Raw genomic sequence first — 22,496 nt, 5'->3', positions numbered from 1 at the left:
ATCCCAGAAAGACTTTTGAGGTAAACCACAGCCAATGCTTATTTCGCCAGAACATTTTAACAAACCATTCTTCTCCTACAATTATAGAATGATTAGGACAATCAATATTGAAGTGAATTGTGAAGAATACATTTTTTTCAGTTATCTTTGAAAGAAAAGCTATCTGACTTAGATTATTCACTTGCCTGACTTATCAACCTAGACTACAATATGTATTCCATCTAAAATTCCCAGCAACTCCATTCTTTACCATTTCACTAAACCAATAAGACAAGTTAATCAATCGACAGAGAGCCATTCCAAAGAGCCAGTGACATAAAATAATAATAAAGCACATGTTTAATAAAATTGATTGAAACTACATAGCTATTGCCTTAAAATACTACAATAATTATCATCTGAATAAGAGCTTGGTTCTGTACTCCGTTCTTTATCAGGCATAACACAGTGATTTTAACTAGAGCTACCCAATTCCAATACTGCTAACTAGTGGTGGCTGTGGTCTTGGCTGTTGTTATTGAGTCATTTTTCAGCTTTGCATTCTTTAACAAGCGTTTATTTTTAAATCTACTTCCTTTTTGTTCTATTTACTCCTTCGTAAATAAAATGTTGAATTCATTTTCCTGATAGAAATCTTTCAAAAGTGGGGGGGGGGCGGGAAAGGCAACTACAGTCATACTTCAGAATCTGTAGGAACCCTCCCCCAAGGCTAAAAAAATTGGATGCTTCCATCCCTCATATAAAATGGGAAAGCCCGGGACTATAACCTGCCCATATCCTTATACACAGTACTTAAATCATCACCAGATTACTTGTAATACTTGTTACATCTAAAATGTTATGTAAATGGCTGCTATGTAGTATTGTTTGTGGAATGGTCACAAGAAAAAAGCCAGAAAGCGTTCAGTACAGATGCAATTTTCCCCTCAGTATTTTTGTTTGTGGTTTGGTTGAATCTAGGGACGTGAACCTGGAGAAAAGAGGTCAGAGTTGACTGCTTTTGCTAAACTCCTTCACATCCTCTCTTCGCTTGAATTAATTCAGCATTTTACTTTAATCCCCTATCCCTGAAACATATTCTCTAATTAACATATGATTCTCTTTATATTCTGTATTTCTCCTGCTGCAAAGTAAGATTCATTTACAATGCTTACAGCGCATTTGCTCAGAAAACTCAAAGAGCATCCCTGAGGAGCCCAAGTTGCTCAACTACTATTTTCTGGACATCTACCAAGAAGAAAGCAGCCATGAAAAGGAGTGAGACCTCAGCAGTGAGAACATCTCATCTTGAATGCCTCTTTTTAGACAGAGTCCACTTTTATTAGGTTGTTGTTGGTTATTAATGGAGAGGGCTTGCATTTAATCCTATCTGCCACATCATTAGAACTATCCACAAAAAACACCCTGGCTGTACACAGCGAGATGATAATCCTTCTGTATTCCTTTCTGAAATTTTGATTCAGTAGTCCATATATAATTGCATTGAGGCAGCTGTTGAAATAGGCCATGTAGTAACTAGCCACAAACAGCCATTCTGGGATCCTAGGGACCATACTGACTGGGTCCGAGGCCACAATGAGACCAATGAAATTGAGTGGAGCCCAGCAAATGGCAAAGAGCACAAAAACCACAAACATCGTGACAAAGTTCCTGAAGTCCTGTGGTTTTAGTTTGGGTTTGTTGTCAGGTTTCACCCTCCGTCGAACCTGGAGAACCAGGATCCATATTCTGAGGTAACAGAAGATGACGATGATCATAGGAACAATGAAATGGAAAACCACCACAGCTATGGTATAGGCTGAACTGACAGACTGTGTGAAGGTGCAGGAGTAGATCCTTGGGTCATACTGGAGGGACCCAATCTGCAAGTTGGGCACAATGGCCACAAGTGTCAGCATCCAGATGAGGAACACATAGAAGAGGGAATTCTTGTTGCTGTACAGCTTGTCATACTTGAGACTGTGGCAGATGTAGCAGTAGCGGTTAATGGCAATCCCAGTGATGTTGAATATTGAGCCAATGACACTCAGGCCCATCAGAAAACCGCTCACTTGACAGTGCAGATAGCCCAGGTTCCATCCATTGTTGAAGATCGATGTCAGCACCAAAGGATATGGATAAATAGCCACCACCAGGTCTGCGATTGCCAGGCTCACCACAAATATATTTCCTAAAAGAGAAGGATGGATAGTGTACAAGTTAATGCCAGCATTTCATGAAGTGATAAATACATTTCCTAAAAGAGAAACATGGATAATGTACAGATCAGTGCCAGTGTTTTGCAAATGGAGCTGGGATTTTTTTTTTTCATTCAAGGAAAGAGCTATTTCTGCAAGTTGGATGAACTGACCTCATAGTTACTACCACTCTTGAATGAAGGAGAGGGACATTTTCACCAGGAACTAAAGCTCATTGTCCAATCAAGTCTATTCTTCAAGAACCCCTGCATCTCTCCCAGAAGGTATAGTCCATATCCCCAAACCTGTTCACTTTCAAACTAGCTTCTCTTCTGTTAAAAAGTCCTGTGTGCATTTTAGTTGTTCTACATCTTTGTTAACCTTCTGTGTTAACTGTGTCATCTATATATTGCTTCTCAAGTCAGACATGACTCCCTTAAATTCTATGTCTTCTGTCCTTGGTAGTTCTTCAACAACTGTCATCTAGGCCTCTAGGTTCTGTTGTTAGAGAGCAATGGACCTTTGTCTATAGCATAGGAGTTAAGGGGAAAAGGCTCTGTCAATCAGCCACCTGCATTAGAACACTGGCTGCACCCCTGGCAGCTGTGTAACCCAGGTCAATTGTCTCACCTCACCTGGGGTAAGATAATGACAATATTTTCCTCATAAGATCTATGCCAATTTCTGTGCATTATGTCCAGTGACAAATGAAGTTGTTCATATCTACAACTAACTTACCTCACACCAAAAGATAAAGCATAAATTCTCTTAAGTCTTATGAACTTAAAGTACAAAAATTATACCCTTTATATTTTGAATATAAAAATTCTCTATATTAATATAATATAGACTGAACACATTCTTAATGTATATAAAAAGAACATATAATGACATCCACTATATGGCAATGCAAGACCTTACCTGAAAAATAGCTAAAACAAAAAGAAAAGTACTAGGGTTGTGGCTCAGGTGGTAGAGTACCTACCTAGCACAGACAGGACCTGATATGGCCAAAATAAGAATAAAGAGGAAGGAGGAGAAGGAGAAAAAAAGAAAGAGGAAGGCTAGAAAGAAAGAGCTGGGCACCAGTGGCGCACACCTGTAATCCTAAGCCCACAGGAGGCTGAGATCTGAGGACTGTTCAAAGCCAGCCTAGGGGCTGGGAATATGGCCTAGTGGCAAGAGCGCTTGCCTCCTACACATGAAGCTCTCAGTTCGATTCCCCAGCACCACATATATGGAAAACGGCCAGAAGGGGCGCTGTGGCTCAGGTGGCAGAGTGCTAGCCTTGAGCAGGAAGAAGCCAGGGATGGTGCTCAGGCCCTGAGTCCAAGGCCCAGGACTGGCCAAAAAAAAACAAAAAACAAAAAACAAAACAAAAACAAAACAAAACAAAACAAAGCCAGCCTAGGCAGGAAGTCCAGGAGACTCTAATCTCCAGTAAACTACTCACAGAAGGCTGGAAGTGGTGTTGTGGCTCAAGTGGTAAAGCACTAGCCTTGAGCAAAAAGAAGCTCAGGGACAGTACTCAGACCCAGATTTTAGGCCCCTGGACTGGCAAAAAGTAAAGGAAGGGAGGGAGGGAGGGAAAGAAAAAAGAAGATAATTTTATAAGATTTTATACAAATATGCTCTTTTTAAAAAAACATTTGTTTCTTACTGTTCCTTCTCTTTTGGATAAGCTTCTCACTCCAATTTTAAAATGTTACCCATTTTCCCAAATCTATCCTAAATGGAAATACCTAAAGCTTTCGTTTATTTACCCAGAGACAAGGAATTTCTTCCTTGCAGAGTCCAAGAGACACTTTAATTTATATTAATTACAATAACTTGAACTCAGGGCTTGAACACCGTCCGCCCCTGACTTGTTTTTGCTCAAAGCTAGCACTCTGCCACTTGAGCTACAGCGCCACTTCCGGCTTTTTCTATATATGTGGTGCTGAGGAATCGAACCCAGGGCTTCATGTGCACTTTACCACTAGGCCATATTCCCAGCCCCAAATTTCTGTGTTTTTTTTTTAAGAGAAAAATAAGAATATGAAGTTATATTGGCTAAAATCATAAAACTACTGGTGGAGAGTGAAGAATATATGACTGTTTCTTAGTTTCATTCAGTCTGTTTCCCTAAGGAAATTCATAGACATGAGGGTAACAAATGGTCCCCAAGGCCAGCCTTGTCTCCAAGTCTCTTAGGGGACATTTTATTGTTTTGGTTTTTTTTTTTTTTCTATTTGTTTCTGTTTTTGGTTCCAGTCCCTGGGTTGAACTCAGGTCCTGGGCACCACCCCTGACCTTCTTTTACTTGCTAGCTCTCTGTGACTTGAGCTACAACTCCTTTTCTTACTTTTTTTGGCAGTTCAGTGGAGATTAAGAGTCTCACAGACTTTCTTGCCTGGACTTGCTTTGAACCATGATCCTCATATATCTGCTTCCTGAATAGTTAGGATTACAGGCATCAGCCACCACAGCCTTCCTCAATGACCAAATGACTGGTGTCAGAAAACAAAAGCAATCCCATTGCTTCAAGTACCAACAACTCTAAGGATGAATTCAAACCTGTAGGCCTCAACTTCTAGATCACTCCACCTTAGGCTTTGCTGAGATCCTATCCTTTCCTACTCTGTTTCCCTTGCGGCTTATAAGTCTCTCCTAGATTTACATACCATGCTTCCAATAGCAAAGCAGCACAGGTCCTTCTATTTGGTATAGAAGTATGTGTGAGAGACTGAGACCAAGGATTGTGGGTATGACTATTTAAATTCTCACTGAGGGTACATTATAGTTACTCAAGAATAATTGTTGAGTGAATTAATGCACTTTGTTGTCTAAGTGGCACCTGTATGGAAGCAGAAAATACCTGTTCTTAGCCACCAGGATGTTGGTTTTCCCAGGAGACCAAGATTCATTCCATCTTCCACTTTACTCTGGATTTTCAAATATTTGGAAAGGCTGATTAGAAACCCACTGACTCATTGTTCATAAAGACAAAAAGAACAGGTTGAACTTCAGCTTCCAAGTGGTAAATACAGAGGGAAAATGAACTTCACTCTTGGAAACATTTTTCATTTGTTTTTACAGAGAGAGTCCATAAATTCAGATCCAAGAACTCTTTTAATAAAGCATCTGTTATAAAGTTGTTTGTATATAAAATCCCATGTGGATGAATGTTAATAGAATGAGAAGAGAAAGCTGAGAGGCTGCAGGCAATTTAGAAAAGTATTCTTTGGTCATAGAAGGAAAACGGAAAGCTTTATTTTAGGCATCAAAGCACACAGCAATGTCTTAACATTCTTGATCTTAATGGGACTGCATTGCAGAAACATGACTTTTCAGATTATTCAAAGATATATAGCCTGTAAATTTTTAGAAGAAAAAATTTTACACCTTGGCTATGTCAATTATTTAAATTGGTAATTCATAGTTCTTAGAACCTCAGTCTGCTCCTATGTAATAAATCAATATAATAGTGGACATGGCAGGGATTTGTACAAAGTGTGCCACACAAATTTGGCTCTAAATGAATATGCACTTCTCAAGGCTGAGCTCTCCTCACGGCAATTAAGTCTTCTTTTATCCTGCTATCAGCTTCTTATTCTCCCCTCAACAGTTCAAGCCAGATTCTACACAACACAGTCACCAATTTTTCCTCATCCCTTTTCAATCCACTTTTATATAATGCTCGTATGTTAACCACATCACATTACATAAACTTCTTTCTCTCTAGTGTTCAGTGACATGGTTGCTCATCCCTTTTCTCAACTGCTCTTCCTTAAAGTCTCTGAATTGTAAAATCCTGATGATTTAACATACTTCCCATATTATATTCTATTCATCTAACACACTGTCTATATCTATCCCTATTCAAATAACACACTATTTACATACATCATCTGCATCATATTATTCTTATAATACCTCGTTCATGTAACACCTTTTCTATATCTGAGAATTCAGATATATATTCAGATATATATTGCTCTCTCCTTCCCATTTATCTTCCTAGTTCTGCAGTCCTTTTCTATGTCTTAATGTGTTCAGTTTCTTGTCCTGCTGTTTACTGATTCTTGGTTGCTGTAGAGAAAGCTAGTTGATACAGCATCTCAAGTGCTACATTACTGTAGTACACATACAACAAATCACATTAAGAGTAGCTCACATATTTGAAACTCAACTAATATATGCAATCTTATTGTTCTAGTCTAGATTTTTGTCAGTTTTAAAGTTGTGGACTTATGTAAGAATTGTGCTCATTATTTTAGCATGCAAAACATACAGCCCAACTGATATAACTTTTCTTCTATAAGCTGGTAAAACTGATTGATGCCTAGCTATTATTCATCTCAGAGAATTTAAGATGAATCTTTAAAAGTAGTGGTGCATTGTTTTAGCCGCAGTAACAGACAACTATAAAATACTATTCAAACTCCATTTAGGACAGTAGTCTTTATTTCCTTTGTCACTTTCTCCAGCCTTGATGGATTCAGTGAAAATCCAGCTTAAATCAACAAATTACTGCACTAAAAATAACTCTAAATTGCTAAATGATACAACAATAATTGCCATCATTATTTTAAATAATACAATACTATGCTGATTTATATATTAAAATTAAATTGATGAGCTGGGAGATGATGATGGCTCATGCTTGTCATCCCAGTTACTTAGGAGGCTGAGATCTGAGGATTGCAGTTTAAAGCCAGCCCAGGCAGGAAAGTCCATGAGATTCTTACTTCCAAATAATCACTAAAAAGCCCGAAGTGGAGCTTTGGTTCAAGTGGTAGAGCACTATCCTTTAGAAGAAAAAGCTCTAGGATAGTGCCCAGGCCCTGAGCTCAAGCCCCTGGACTGGCACAAAAAGAAAAAAAAAATGAATGAATTGATGAGCTAAAAAAGAAAAGAGCAACATTGAAAAGGTACAAAATGAAATTATTATAAAATATTTTTAAAAATTCAAAATTTGACTTTACCTTTGATGTGCTTACAGAGAATATGTATACATATATATACACATATATGTATATATACACACATATATACATATATACACACATATGTATACCTAGATGTATTAAATACTATACTGCATCATAAAAATAAAAAATATATTCACCTGTCATAAGTGTTTTAAAAAAAAACAGGGCTTATTTTATGGCCTGTCCTAGGGAAGTGCATTCAAAAGGCACTTCAGAAAAACACATATCTGCCCTTGTTTTGTGGCATCTGTCATTTCTAGATGTCCCTTGGTTCTGGTGGTTTTACTATGTCATAACTCTACACCAAGAATACTAAATGATTTATTCTGCCAACTGTAATGTATTTAAATCCTAGTAAATGCAAATTAAAAGAATTAATTTGACCCTTATTACATTAAAATTGTTGCAGATTAATAAACGAGAAGTTGGGTGACTTCCCCAACATCACACACTGTGGATGGCATAGCCAGGCCTTACTTCTAGTGACACAAGGCCACATTCTTTACAGAAAATGTACTTTTTAATAACTGAATGTTTAATAGAACTAATTTTCTACATAGAAGAAGTACCTTATCTGTAACATGATACATTTGAAAACATCTTTATAAAAATGCATTTGCTGAAAGAATATAACTTACATAAGAAAGAGAAAAAATAAAGGTATTCCAAGTAAAGTAGTTAACAAAACATAAAAAATTAAATTAAAACTAATTGGCAAACAACTTTTAAAAGTAAATGTTTACTTAAAAGGAAATATTACAATTGAAGCCACATTTTAAAAGAGAAATAAATGAACAGAACCAGTGTTTGTTAGATCATAGAACTGTGTCCAGTTCTGAATTTCATACTTGATAAATAGGAGGCACCTTACAGAACTTTAAACAAACAGATAAAGAATAAATGCATAACAGATGAAAGTATGTTGCCCTCTTCGAGATTATAAAAGAAGAGCTGTGTATTCCTAAAAATGTGGGGAAAAATCAGAAGGAAAAAGACTAGTTACTGATTATATATTTTAGTGTCTGTCATTTAACTGCTATGTGAGCAAACAAACACACAGTTTATTTAACAGGTTAGCTCTGAAATTCTCTTCCAGCAGATCTTATTCAGGCTGTGTTCCTTACTTTCTTCAAGGAAGAGATAGAACAGTGTGTTCAAATAGCTCTGCTTTGTAATATGTGAAAACAAAAAACTGCATATTAATGTTTTTGCTTGTGATATTTCAACATGTATACATTGTGTGTGATGTTTAAAATAAAATACTGTCTTATCTCCCTAAAGATTTATGATTTTTATGGTGAAAACTCAAGATCCTTGCACCACAGGCAATCACTTTACTACATTGTGGTGCATAGAACTTCATGCTTCTAATTCTAATTTACTCTCCATTTACCAGCTTGTCCCAGATTCAAAATCCAGTTTGTTCCTCATTTGCAACATTATCATAATTACCTGAAAGTTGCTGAAATGCCACACTTACTGTCAGGTCAAGCTAACTGGTTATGGAGGTGCAAAAATGAGAGAGCTGATTAAGAAGGCATCTTCATGAAGAGGAATAGATGAAATGAATGAGATCATTAGAGTTCTGAGCACTAATAGACCTTTAAAAACATCCACTAATATTTCCTTTGGTTGTCTAGAAAACCCAAGAAATGTGTGCTTTTCTTTTTTGAAGGCAGGGCCAGGCAACTTTAAGACAGTTAGGAATGGAGAGAAAACTGAAGATATTATGTGAAGATCTTATTAGTAATCTCTAATGTTCTAGTGACTATTTTGAAAGGTGTGCTAATAAGGAATGAGCAGAAGCTCCTGGGAATCTATAGATTTATGATGGATCCATGACTTCAAAGGCAAAACGTTTTCAAAGTAGAACCATCAAATAAAAGTTAGTGAAAACTAATAGCAGGAGAATTTGTGGAGGACTAGTTTGTGAGTGCGCGTGTGCGCGCGCGCACACACACACACACACACGCACCAGTACTTGAACTTGGGACCTGAGTACTATTCCTTAGCTTTTCACTTAAGCCTAGCATTCTATCACAGTGACATAGCTCCATTGCTGACTTTTGGCTAGGTACTTGAAAAAAAGCATCTCAGACTTTCCTACCCAGGATGGCTTCAAACTCTGATCCTCACATCTCAGTCTCTTTAGTGGCTAGGTGTATAGGCATGGGTCACCAGCACCTAGCTAGTCTAGGACTATTTTTATCTTTGGTTAACTTTTGAAATTGCCAGGAAAAGTAATGATGCAGAAAGCTACTAAAACTCAGTTCTTTACATAATTACTTTAATGGTGAAAGTTGCTACCAGGAATTCTTCCTTACAAGATGAACAACTAGAGGAACTGAAGATTATTTTAAAATTTAATCACTTAACTGAGAGTCTGAAATCATTACCCTAAAGTTTCTAGGGGATGAGAGTTAGTTGGGAAAATTAATAAAAACTCAAGAGTTACTAAGCAATGTACAGTATAAACCAAGGGGCAGGTTGGGGGATCATGCTAGGTGTGGTGATACACACCTGTAGTCTCAGCACTTGGAACAATGGCAGAAGAGTCACTTGAACCTCAGTGGGATATCATTTGGTCAACATAGAAAAGACTCCATCTTGAAAAAAAGAATGTTATAACATTTTAGAAAGAAATCAAGACAATATCTTTACAAGTAAGTCTGGCTGGGACTGATAACTTTAAATATTACATAAAGCGTAGGAGAACACTAACATTGGTGCTTACAAGATATCCATTAGATTGGAGATCGGATAGAACATGGACCTTGTTAGCTTGAAATTCCTGCCCTCGTCTGCATAATACATGCAAGACCATATGTTTTTGAACTTGCAGCATAGTTGTCTGATTAAAGTCTTGTAATTTCTGGGGCCCACTCATTTAATACACAGTTGATCTCTGAATCTCAAACCTATCAGACAGATAGTAATGATTACAAAAGGGAAACCTAAGCATTAGAGAATTTGTGTGATATTTGTGTCCTAAACCTTCTTTTTCTGGCTGACTTCACTTTCTACAAAATCATATTATCTAATTTTTCAAAAGACATCATTAAAACAAAATAAGCACTTAAAAAGTAAAATCAATATCTAAATAGAATTAATCACACAATAATTATGGAAATAATATAACACCATTATTTTGTACATTATATTTTGGTCACCATGGTGTACTTTATATCTTCAAAATGACAGGCAGGTGGATGGGAAGGTGGATGATAGATGGATGGGTGGATGGATTGTTGGATGGACTTGTGAGGCAGAATCTAAGCTTATCTTCTTGGTATTAATAGTATTAACCATACAGAATAAAGGGAGAGATTTAGGTTTATAGTAATAGAACCCCAAGCATATTATAAATAAAGATATGTACATAGAACTGGAATATTCTGAGTTTAGTCTCTGGGTTGGTTAATCTATACCAGGTTTGTTGCATTCTAGAATGAGAAACTCTGGAACATGTTATGTACACAACTTGAGTTTCAGTTTTATTATCTGCCTGAGGTTATATGAACAAACAAGAAAAATTTTTGAGAAGTTTTTTAATTGTTCTATGTGCATACAAATATAAAACATTGTACACAAGCAATCAGACATTCTACACAAGAAAATAAGTTATTTTCCTATTTTACAAGAGATAGCAATGAGACCAACATCAGTTGTTTGTGATTGAAAGGGAATACCAAAATTGAGAGACACAGGGTAAAAAAAGACAACAACTACAAAAGCAATACTTGCCAAACTGTTTGGTGTAAGTGAACTGAACACCTCAGGGGGGGAAAGGGAAAGGGGGAGGAGGGAGGGAGGTATGAGGGACAAGGTAACAAACAGTACAAGAAATGTATCCAATGCCTAACATATGAAACTGTAACCTCTCTGTACATCAGTTTGATAATAAAAATTTGAGAAAAAAATTAAAAAAATTCTACAAGTTTCTTCCTTTAATTTCTTCCAGCTTGAAAACATTTCAAACACAAACCCATATATAAAATTTTAAAAACTAATAAAAGTGTAGAGTGAAAAATCTAACATACAATTATTGGGATTTGTTTTAAATTGATGCAATAACTACATGTCACACAAAGATGTCCAGCCATTTTTACAAAAATCCATTTTGGATGAAGACAATATGAAGGAGGTTGAGGTTTTTAATCACAAAATTATGAGTCTTTTGGTAAGATGCTAGATCATCTTGTTGAGGATTATTACAAGTGTATCCCAATTGCTGAATCCCAGAAGCCTGGTTTTTAATAACATGCTACTTATCTGACATCTGACTTAGTGTATTGTTTACAGTAAGATAACACAAGATGGAAAATGAATCTTGATGGGGGTAAAAATCCTGAAAGGTCAAAAAAATATAAAACTATGGTCCAAATGCTTGCTGCTTTTTTTTTTTAATTACATACTTCTTGGGGGTTGACAAATGCTCACATGTTGGTATTTTATTCTGCTTTCTGGTTTTCTCCTTAAAGATCCCACAGAGAATTGATCTTGAAATCACCAGTAGACCAAGTGACAAGCTGCTTTTTTGACCTCAATTCAGACATCCCACGTATTGAGTCTTGTGTTAGAAATGTTCGCCGCTGGCTTCAGTTCTATGTGGATGGCTGCAAGGGCAGTGGCCACCCTGCCCTTCAGCTTAGGTGCTCCCTTCCCATCCCCACCTCTCATAGTGAGCTGTCCTTGGTGGGAACACTGCCACTCTCATCTCTCACCTTTGCCCAACCAAAGGTGTGAACAGGAGCTCCTTCTGGAGAGTTGGCCCCAGGTCTATGCCATTAGCTCATCAGGACTCCTCAGCTCCTCCTGCCTGCCTGATGAAAACCTGCTTCCTTTCATGCCAGCCCACCAATCTGGGAGGTCTCTATCAGAAAGGTTCCCACTCATGGAGGAACCTGTGTGGTTGGTTATTTTGCTCTCAAGTAGAGAAAATTACATGGCATGTGAAATTAAAAAAATAAAACAAACACTTATAAGTGTTCTTTGGAAAGTTCAGCGGGAAAGTGGATGTTATTAAGGGATTGTTTTTGCTAATGGAGAAAAACACATGTGAGCAAACCAACGGGCTTAGGACAAGCCAGGCTCTCCTCTCAAGAATACACGTTCCCACATCTATGATATCCTATTGGTATACTCATATAGGCAGGTGCTCTACCACTTGAGCCATGACCCCAGACCCATGTGTGTTTTGTGTGTGTGTGTGTGTGTGTGTGTGTGTGTGTGTGTGTTTGCTATTTTCAAGGTAATATCTTGCCACGGTGCCATGGCAAGCCTAGTCTATGATCCTCCTATTTATGCTTCCTTGTACCTCTGGGGATGACAGTCTCATACCACCGAGCCCAGTCATTGTGCTTTCCTCTGTGGTTTGAAGATAGGCAAATGCCACTGAGCCAAGCCATTGGTTGAGATGACAGGCTTGGGCCCCTACACCCACTTTCTAGTCAACTTCTTTGCATGATAATAAATCAAGTAGTGCATTTGATAAGCGTAAGAATGAAAGAAGATTGGAACTGGAGAGAAGCACTGAAGTCTTCCACAACCCTATCAACATGCAGATACATAAAATAAAGAACGAGTAACCACTGGAATGCAGATTCCGGATCTATTCTCTTTACACCCTCCTTCCACTCTCCCATCTTGACTGATGAGTAGCTGTATGGTGCTGCAGGTCTAGGGTCTAAAGTAATGGAGAAGCACTGATTCTCAGGCCTTCTTACCTGAGCCATAGGTCCAAGCACAATCCAACCCATCACAGGCAACACTCTCCTTATGTATAGTAACAATAAAAAAAAAAAAAGATGAGGTTGACAGTTGGTAATTCCTGGAGTCAGTGTAAGCTCTAGTCAAGACATGGCTAATAGTACCACTCACTATCTGTCCACACTCCCTTTTGCAAGTCTTTTCTGAAGAGTGTTGGTCATATCTATAAGAAGACATTAAGTATAAACTTCTCCACATGTAAGTTATGTTTGAATTTAAAAATAATTTTAGTAGTAGACCTAGCACCTGGTGTACAATTACAGTAGCTTGGTGCACCCAAGGCTGGAATCCACAAGGACAGGTGTGGCTCACCTCATAGTCTAGGAGATGAGGCAGGGCACTGGTCTATGCAGACCTGAAAGAAGTAAGGACAGGGTGGTATAGCCTAGGATCACCACTGTGGTATAGTCATCTGGGGAGGGTTACAAGTACTGACATTTTATTTACTCTGCTAGGCACCCATATTAAATAATAATAACAATAACAACAGTAATAATAATCTGCTTTTGATAAGTATGTTTCTCACTATGTCTTCTGTCCCTATCTTCTAAGATCATCTTGTTGATGGATGTCTCCTAGATGGAGCAGGTCAGAGTCAATACATGGCTCCTGCATTACAATGTATTCAGAAGAAGAGAACGGCAACCCGGGTCATCTGCTTTGTCACAGGTACCCACAGACTCACTTTTTCAGGCCAGCTCTTAATGCACTGGTTTCAACTTTGCTGTTGTCCCCATGGACATTCCTTTGAATTCATGGTTTTGCCCACTTACTGAATATCATCTCAGGATCTAGACTGTAGAATCAAAAGATTGCAGAACTTTATGCTCAAAGAGACTGACCCTGGATCAGACCATGTCATTTTTCCTAATTTCTACTTTCCCCCCCTCTATATCCTGTACATGTTAGATTGCTAGATAACTGAATTTTAGACAGGTGAAATATTATTATATCCTTGATGTGTATATTGTTTCATCTACCTTCGCATCTTTATTGGAATATCTGGCTTAAAAATACTTCTATTATCTTTAAGTAGTTGTACAAAGGAGTTGCCACTCACCAAAACAGGTTATGAATGCAGTGAGTCTAGATCAACCTCACCCCTTTCCACATTCTCACCCACTCCTCTCAATCCATCCCTTCCTTGCGTATCTTAATTTTAGGTTATATATTTAATATTTTGCCATTTACTAAAACAGTTTGGTGCACAATGCATCTTGATCTGTGTCACCACTTCAACATCTTCACTCCCCTTCCACCCAATTCTGTTGTATAATACAATGAATTCTTGCCTGTATTCTCCCCTCTTCCTCCTTCATTCTTCTACACATCTCCCCTTAGCCCCACCTTCACCGCTTGCAAGAACCCATTTCATTCTGTAGGGTTTTGACATTTTTAGTAAAAATTGTATTTAAGTATAATGTATTTATAAAAAATTGAATACATACCTTCTTAAGCTCAATTTTCACAAAAAAATTCAGTAAAACTCAAACACATAACAATGTATTTCATCTTTTGTCAGAGTACTTTGTTTTCATCATTTCTCTAGGAAATTGCAACAGCTGCAGTTAGATACCATAGAGGGCTAAAGTGACCAGGCTAACTTTCTGCCTTTCAAATGGTGGAAGAGAGGCTTGGGTAAGCACTGACTGTTCAAGTCAAAAGTCACACAGCAAGATTACAATCCCAGAGTTCCACAGGAACTCTCCCATGTGTGATGGGATTCAGTCAGAAGACATAATGTGGTAGTGTTGATTCTAGTACTGGACAGGAGCAGGCCAAATACTGGGCCACCACCTAAGACACTAGTGGTTTGGAGCCTGCATCTGCTCTGACTGGCCAGCGGCTCCCCATGTAGGCCATTAATTATTGCTAGCTTCTTCCCAGGGAAATCAAAAGCCTTCCTTGGACATGTTGGGGAGGAATAAGTCATTTTGCAGTCATCCATACCATAACTATTTCAACCCTATCTAGATAGGGTTGGTTTTTTTCATTCTCTTTTTTTATCTTTTCAAATCTTAAAGTCAGCAAATTAAATATAACTAAAGGGGAAAGTATGAACCATGTTATAAGTCACAAATGAGCTCATATTTGAATCAGTCTTCTCTATCACTCTATCAAATGGCCATCTATTCTAGAAAGACTCCAGCAGCAGTGATTTTGGTTGTATTCCAACAGCGATGTATTTAGACCAAAGATCTCTCATAAAAAAATGTGCAAGTTCAAAGGCTTTCCTGAGAAAAGCTCATTAAGGACCTACAGAATGTCTACCTCACAGATCTCCTGCTCAAAAAGTTGCTTAGCAAATAAGCAAAGTAACAGAGCAGGAGCCCCCATCATAAAGCACAAGAAACAGAATTTCTCAGTTACTAATGACAACTGAAGTGGCACAAACTGCAAATCAAACCTGCCCACACTGAGTCTCCAAGTTCAGCATGCACCCACAGGCCCTCCCTGAAAGGGGAGTAATCATGGCACCTCATCATTAGCCCACCCACAAATTTACTCTGTTAGTGCTCGAAAAGTTGTTTTTATAACTAGGACGGAAGATGACATAAACCCACTCCACCACTGCTGTGTGTGTGTGTGTGTGTGTGTGTGTGTGTGTGTGTGCGTGTGCGTGTGTCTGTGTGTCTGTGTGTCTGTGTGTTGGTGCTCTAATCCAGGGATTCATGCGTGCTACCCAGCATGCTAGGCAAATGCACTTACCTCTGAGCTACATCACAGTTGGAGCCTTCCTGTGAAGGTAGACTTTCTCTAGTATAAGCCAGTCAACTATGAAGCAACTCAGATTGAAGTTGCATTATAAGATGCTTACTAAATAATTCTTATACTATACACCACCACAAGCATTACAGAAAACAAAAACTAGGAGGGGACGTCTTTCCCAAGAAAGGATCTAAACAAAATCAGACCTTTTTATAAACAACCTACCTTAGCACAAAAATACCACTTTGGGCACACCAAGTTTACCATACCGGTTCCCCAAATTTTGCCTCCAAAGACAGGCCAGGGAAAGAAGCATGTGAGCATGATGGAGAGGTAAGAACAGTCGTGATTTACAGAAGTGACTCCCACAAACAAACAAACAAACAAACAGATTTCAGTCCATGCTGGGAGAAAATGCAGGCCCAGCTCTAGCACAACACTAGCCATGGTTGGATGTCTCTGCGAGTATCCTTCCTACATAGACTATTTTCAAAATGCAATCTGTAAACTTGCAAGGGCAAAGCTGCTTTTTACAAAGCACACTTGGGGGCCTTACAACTAAATACTAGTAACTGAAAAAATAAAATCTAAGACTTCTGACAGCAAAACTAAACCAATCACACTTTTTATTTGGCCAGTTGATGTATGTTCTTTTATCAGCAAAGTTGGGGGAAGTAATTTGTGTCCATTTGAAAGTGAATCTGGAGGAATGCCACCCAAATGCCTCTCCATCCAACACATTGCAGAAACAAGACACAGCAACAACAGACCTGTGTTGAAGAGAATCCACCCTTTTTCACCTGTCAGGAACAGAGGACTTAACACAAGTTACAAAGCACTTTGGTCAGGCTAAAGAAAGAAGGCAAAAAAGCCAAACTACTGCCTGGGTGGCCTCTTTGAAGTCCTCGGTTTAGGGAGAAAAGCTTTTTTTTTTTTTTTTTAAATAACTTTACTTGGGCTGAGGTTGTCGCGCCTGCCCGTGTGCCCCCAGAGGGTGACATAGGGAGCCCCTACCTGCGTTGCGGAGCTTCTTGTTGCGGTATACCGACAGGATAACCAGCAGGTTGCCCACGACGTCCACCACGATGGTGAAGATGAGGATGCAGGCGAGCGTGGAGGTCAGCCACGAGGGTCGCGGCCGGGCGCCCTGGGCGCCCTCGGGCGGCGCGGGCTGCGAGGCGTTGAGCAGCGCGCTGCCGTTGCCCTGCATGGTCCCCTCGCCGCCTGCGGGCCGTGTTCCCCGCGCCCCCGGGGGCCCCGCGCATCTCCGGCCCGCGCCGCCACCTCGCACAGCTCCCGCGGGTCCTCCTCGGCCCCGACGCGCCTTCCTTATTTATTTTTATTTATTTATTTCGTGGCCGTGCTGCCCGCCCCACCTCCTCCCGCAGCCGGACCGACACCCACTTTGCACTTGGTGGCACAGAGTGGGGACACCTGCCGTCCACCGCGCGGGCGGCCCCCACGCTCCCGGCCCCGGGGAGGCGCGTGGCCACTGCGCCCCCGCGCGGGCATCCCCGGCGGTGACACCGGAGACAGCCCGGACCCTGGGCGGCTGGCCCTCGCGCAGGACTGCGGAGCCCTGACCTCGAACATCACTTCACCATTGTGCTCCCGGTTCCCCGGCCTGAAAAATGGGGATGAAATCATATCCAACTTCACTGTTCTTTCCAGTCTGGTATTTCACCATTAGTGTCTGCGCAGGACGCGTCCCGCAGTGTCGAGGCGAGACAATCAATAGCCGCCAATGTGCTCCTATGCCGCCCAGGAAGCCTTAGAAATTGTGACTTCCTGAAACACCACTGTAAATGGACACAGAAGACATCACCAGAAGTGATGACAACAGAAATCCATGTAAAAATGCTAAGTCGTGGATGGACCAGCGGTGTGCTGAATGGGGAAATAAAACCCTCAAAACTTCCTGTGACTTATGAAAGAAAGCTTCAGTAAATGGAAGACACCCCATGCACTCATAATGAAAGCTTTAAATGTTCATTTTCTCTCAATAAAAACATCAATTGGTTATAAAAATTTATTATCATTATATTTTGCCACTCATGTAGCTTGAACAGCCAGCCTAGGCACTGCCCCTGAGCTCTATTTGCTCAAGGTTAGCACTCTATCACTTTGAGCCACAGCGCCACTTCCACTCTTCTGGTGGTTAATTGGGAATAAAAGTCCTACAGACTTTCGTTCCTGGGCTGGTTTTGAACTGTGATCCTCAGATCTCCCCCTCCTGAGCCACCATGCATCCAACTTCCTAAGTTCTTTTTTTAAGAGTAAAAGACAAGTGTAGGAAAGGGGAGTAGACTAGAAAGGGCAGGAGGAAAATGACTTATCCATATTAAAATGTATATTTAAAACTACAGTAAGTGAGGCATGGTGGTGTACACCTGTAATCCCAGTACTCAGGGGCTGAGGCAGGAGGATCTCGAGTTCCAGGGCAGCCTAAGCCACATAATGAGTTCAGAACCAATCTGGTCTATAATGGTGAGACTGTCTCAAAATGCCCCAAATAAAATAATTGAGTAACATTATGAAGTTCATCGATTCAAGAACATGCGGAGTACAGATTTGAGAGAATCACATTTCAAATGAGTGATAAAAAGACTAAGTTGTGAAAACAATGAAGGGGAGTGAGGGTGTGGTTGAGCTGGTAGAGCACCTGCCTAGCAAGCAAGAGGTCCTGAGTTCAAACCCTAGTACCACCAAACTACAAAAACCAAATCCTACAGTCAGTGTAGGTAAATAGTTACAGAACCTTGGGGTGAAAAAGAATTTCTTAAGCAAGGTAAAGAAGACAGGACAGAAAATAAGCATAACCACAGGGGAAAAAAATGATAACAGGTGCTTTGAATTGCACTACTTCCCAGCCCTGAGATACTTTCATTGTCATACATGCACAATGTTAATCCTGTGAGGTTTAGTGTTGTGAAGACCATGTGATGGGTGAAAAATCTATAGCCTTGAAAGATTAAGTAATGTGCCAAAGTCAGGTAATACATGGAACAATGTTTGAACTCAGGCCTCTGCTTCAAAAGCTGTACGCCTCATTACCAAGTGATTATGTTACTCTGTACTGATATATTTTGCCGCGACAAAGAAAATCCTCCTATGTTTAAAAAATACCATATATTTGAAAAGATCAACTAAAGTGGGGAATTAGTTTCTAACATAGTTAAGAGACACTATGCTTCTAGTCTTCATTAACTCCAGGAATCTCAGAAATAAGATTGAATACATAATCAAGGTAGCACCCCAAGACTTTATTGCACATATAGGCTCCAGTGTGTAATGCACACACTTGGTAGACAATAGCAAAATTCAAATGACCTAGGTTCTTATGACTTGGAGTCTATGATTAGTCCAATTGTCTACACTAACAGCTTATAGAACACTGCATTGGAGCATATTCCATAAGGACACTCAGGAAATGAAATAACCTTAGGATACATTTAAAACATATTCACCTAGTAGGGCATCAGAAGCTTGCACTTATAATTTTAGCTACTCTGGAGATAGAGATTAGGAAGATAACAGTTCAAGGCCAGCCTGGCCAAACAGTTCAAGAGACTCATTTCAACAAAAATGGGCATGGTAGTGTGTACCTGCCACTGTACTGATTTGGGAGGCTGAGATCAGGGGAAATGTAGCCCACATCAGTCTGGTCAAAATTGGTTCTCAAAATTCCAACTTAGCTGAAAAGGCTTGGTGTAGTGAAGGACCTAAATGGAAGACCCAAAACAATTAAACTCCTAGAAGTTCCTCCACACTGGCCCTTTTTAAAATACAATTTTTAATTCCTTGCCCCAAGCAGACAACCAAAGATAAAATAAATTAATAGCACCACATCAAAGCAAAAGATTTCTACATAGCAAAATGAACCAATAGCATCCAAGAAAACAATCAACATAATGAAAAGTCAGCCAAAGGAGCAGGAAATAATATCTATAGAACATGTAAGCTAAGGGGTTAATATCCAAAATATGTAAGGAGCCCACACATTTCCCTAGGAAAAAAAAAGGACCCTCATCAAAGTTGGGCAAAGAACCTGAATAGATACTTTTTTTCCAAAGAGGAAAGAAAAATGATCAATAGGGCTATGGAAAGGTTACTGAGTGACTAACCATCAGGGAAATGCAAACCAAACTACCAGAGGTAACACTTCACACTGGCTAGAATGGCTACCACCCAGAAGACGAGAGACAGGCAGTGCTGGCAAGTTTGAGGGGCAAGGGGCCTGGGACACTGCTGGTGGAAATTGGCATGGTACAGACACTGGAACAAACAATGAGGATTAATGAGGAATTAAAAGTAGAACTTCCAACCTTGGAGATCTGAATGTGGGGAAGATCATTTATATAAGAGGAAAAGAAAAAGAAAAAGAAATACAACTAGATTGTGACCTAACATTCCTTCTTCCAATGACACATTCAGAAGCAATAAAATCACCATACAAAACTCTCTGCACTCCATGTTTGTGGTCACATTATTTTCAGTAGCTAACATATGGAAATAAGCCTAAATGAATATTGATGGATGAAAACTTGTATATACACACACACACACACACACACACACGAACACACAAATATTATTTAGACTTAAAAAAGGAGATCCTGACATTTGCCCCAATATTGATGAATCTGGAAATGATTGTAGAGTGAATAAACCAAACACAAATAAACAAATAAAACAAGTCCACAGAAATTCAGAGTAAAAAGGTGTTTACTGGTCAGATATCTATAATCCTATTCAGGAAATTTAGATCTAGAGGATGGCAGTTCAAAGCCAGCCTGGGTAGAAAAGTCTACAAGACCCCATCTTTAAAATAACCTACAAAAAGGCGTGCTAGAGGAATGTCTTAGGGAGTGGAGCACTGAAGAAGCAAGCCCACCTAGTAAACATGAGGTCCTAAATTCAAACCCTACTACCTCAAAAATAATTTTTTGAGCTGAGTATATTTTAGATTTGAGGCCCTTGTCTGATGTATAGCTAGTAAAGATCCTTGTCCATTCTATGGGCTTCCTATTTATCTTGTTAGTTATGTCCTTTACCATGAGAAACCATGCATTCCCATTTGTCTAGTCTTTCTTTGATCTGTTGTGATTCTGGATCTTTACTTACGAACTCTCAATCTGTGCCAAAGAGATGCAGTATTTCCTCTATCACTTCCTGTAATATTTTCAGGGTATCTGGTCTTACATGGAGGTCTTTGATTCATTTGGAGTTGATTGTGGTGTGATATGTAAGGAGCTAACTTCAGCTTTCAGCATGTGTATAGCCAATTCTGCCAGCACCATTTGTTGAAGAGGCTGTCTTTTACACAATGAGAACAAAGGAGGATATTCTTAGGATGGATCACAGGGCTCAATAGTTATGTGCATAAGGTTATATAAAATGATGTATATTGAAATAAACTCCAAGAAATGGAAGTTTTTTTTAATTATTCCATTTGTAGTTCTTTTTTGTTTGTTCTTATTGTTTCCTTTTTTTCTCTTCTGTCACTGTTTTTGATTTCTGTATCCTTTGCCTTGTATATGTTTCTCTGATTTGGGTGGGGGGAGAAGCACAAAAACAATGGGACTAAGGTGAACCAATTCAGCAGTGAAACCCACTAATCACTATGTTGGAAATGAACTATACGATGGGTGGGTGGGGGAGATGGGAGGGGAAAAATTGAGAATAAGGTAGGGGGTGACACTGTTCAAAAGGAAATGTACTCATTACCTGGCTTGCATAACTGTAACCCCTTTGTACATCACCTTTACAATAAAAATTAAAAAGAATGCAAGGAAGAACAAAAGAAAGAGTAGTTATCATGGATGAATAATACAAGGAAAAAGGGGAGATGTTTGTTAGTACACAAAGTGTCCATTACATAGAATGAGTAAGCCTGGACATCTGGTGTACCACATGAAGATTATTGATAATAATACTGTATTCAACACTGGATATTTACTAAGAGATTAGATTTTAGGCACTTTTAACAAACACACACATACAAACACATATAGACACAAACATACACACACACACAAACAGGGATGGGCAATCTATGTGAGATGACACACATGTAAATTAGGCTGACTGTATTAATCAGTCTGTGTAAGAAATCTCTATGTACACCTTAAAGACACACAGACACAACACACACACACACACACACACACACACACTTTAAAAAGTACTCTTGCCCTTGAAGGAATAGAAAACTATTCATTTAAGGCCTCCCAAATGCAAAAACACCAATCACAAAAAAAGTCTCAATTAAAGATGTCAGTTTTCAATCTAGTGTATAGGTGAGCTAACACGTTGAATTTTTTTTTTTTTTTTTTTTTTTTTGGCCAGTCCTGGGCCTTGGACTCAGGGCCTAAGCACTGTCCCTGGCTTCTTCCCGCTCAAGGCTAGCACTCTGCCACTTGAGCCACAGCGCCGCTTCTGGCCGTTTTCTGTATATGTGGTGCTGGGGAATCGAACCTAGGGCCTCGGGTATACCGAGGCAGGCACTCTTGCCACTAGGCTATATCCCCAGCCCTAACACGTTGAATTTGACCAAGAGATATATTTTAAATCTTTTCTAGGCCTGGAGCATTAATACGGCTTCTGAATAGATTATTTGCTTATTTTTCTACATTTTCTTTGTGACCTAAGGCTGTTGGGTAGTGCTCTTAAACATTAAAATGAATTGAAGTAGTAGTCACTCAACTTTTTGACAATTTCATTTTCCCCTTTGAGATAATTGTATAATAGCTGTTAGAAAAATGAACTTCATATTATTACCTCCTACACTGACTGGTTGCTGGGAACTCTGCAAGGTGTATTTGATCTGACGACATTTTCATTCAAATATGTCTCACGTTTCTTCCTC

General features: G+C 39.3%; 1 protein-coding gene across 1 annotated transcript; it reads right to left on the bottom strand.

Moving 5' to 3' along the window:
• Positions 1–1,301: 1,301 nt before the first annotated feature.
• Mtnr1a (melatonin receptor 1A) lies at positions 1,302–16,838 on the bottom strand. The gene is made up of 2 exons (XM_048330858.1): positions 16,643–16,838; positions 1,302–2,170 (listed from the first exon to the last, which is right to left on the bottom strand). Exons 1-2 carry the CDS (start codon positions 16,836–16,838, stop codon positions 1,302–1,304), a joined length of 1,065 nt encoding a protein of 354 aa, XP_048186815.1.
• Positions 16,839–22,496: the final 5,658 nt, after the last annotated feature.

This window comes from Perognathus longimembris, chromosome 21 (assembly GCF_023159225.1).
Source record: "Perognathus longimembris pacificus isolate PPM17 chromosome 21, ASM2315922v1, whole genome shotgun sequence".
In the NCBI taxonomy this organism is placed as follows: domain Eukaryota; kingdom Metazoa; phylum Chordata; class Mammalia; order Rodentia; family Heteromyidae; genus Perognathus; species Perognathus longimembris.
The sequence above is the reverse complement of the archived record's forward strand: the minus strand, read 5'-3'. Positions and strand labels throughout refer to the sequence as shown.

Bases quoted from the DNA above. Each gene is read 5' to 3' on its own strand.
- Mtnr1a (XM_048330858.1), bottom strand. From the start codon at position 16,838: ATGCAGGGCAACGGCAGCGCGCTGCTCAACGCCTCGCAGCCCGCGCCG. The intron at 2,171-16,642 runs GTAGGGGCTCCC...CTTCTCTTTTAG, and splicing joins CAAGAAGCTCCGCAACGCAG to GAAATATATTTGTGGTGAGC.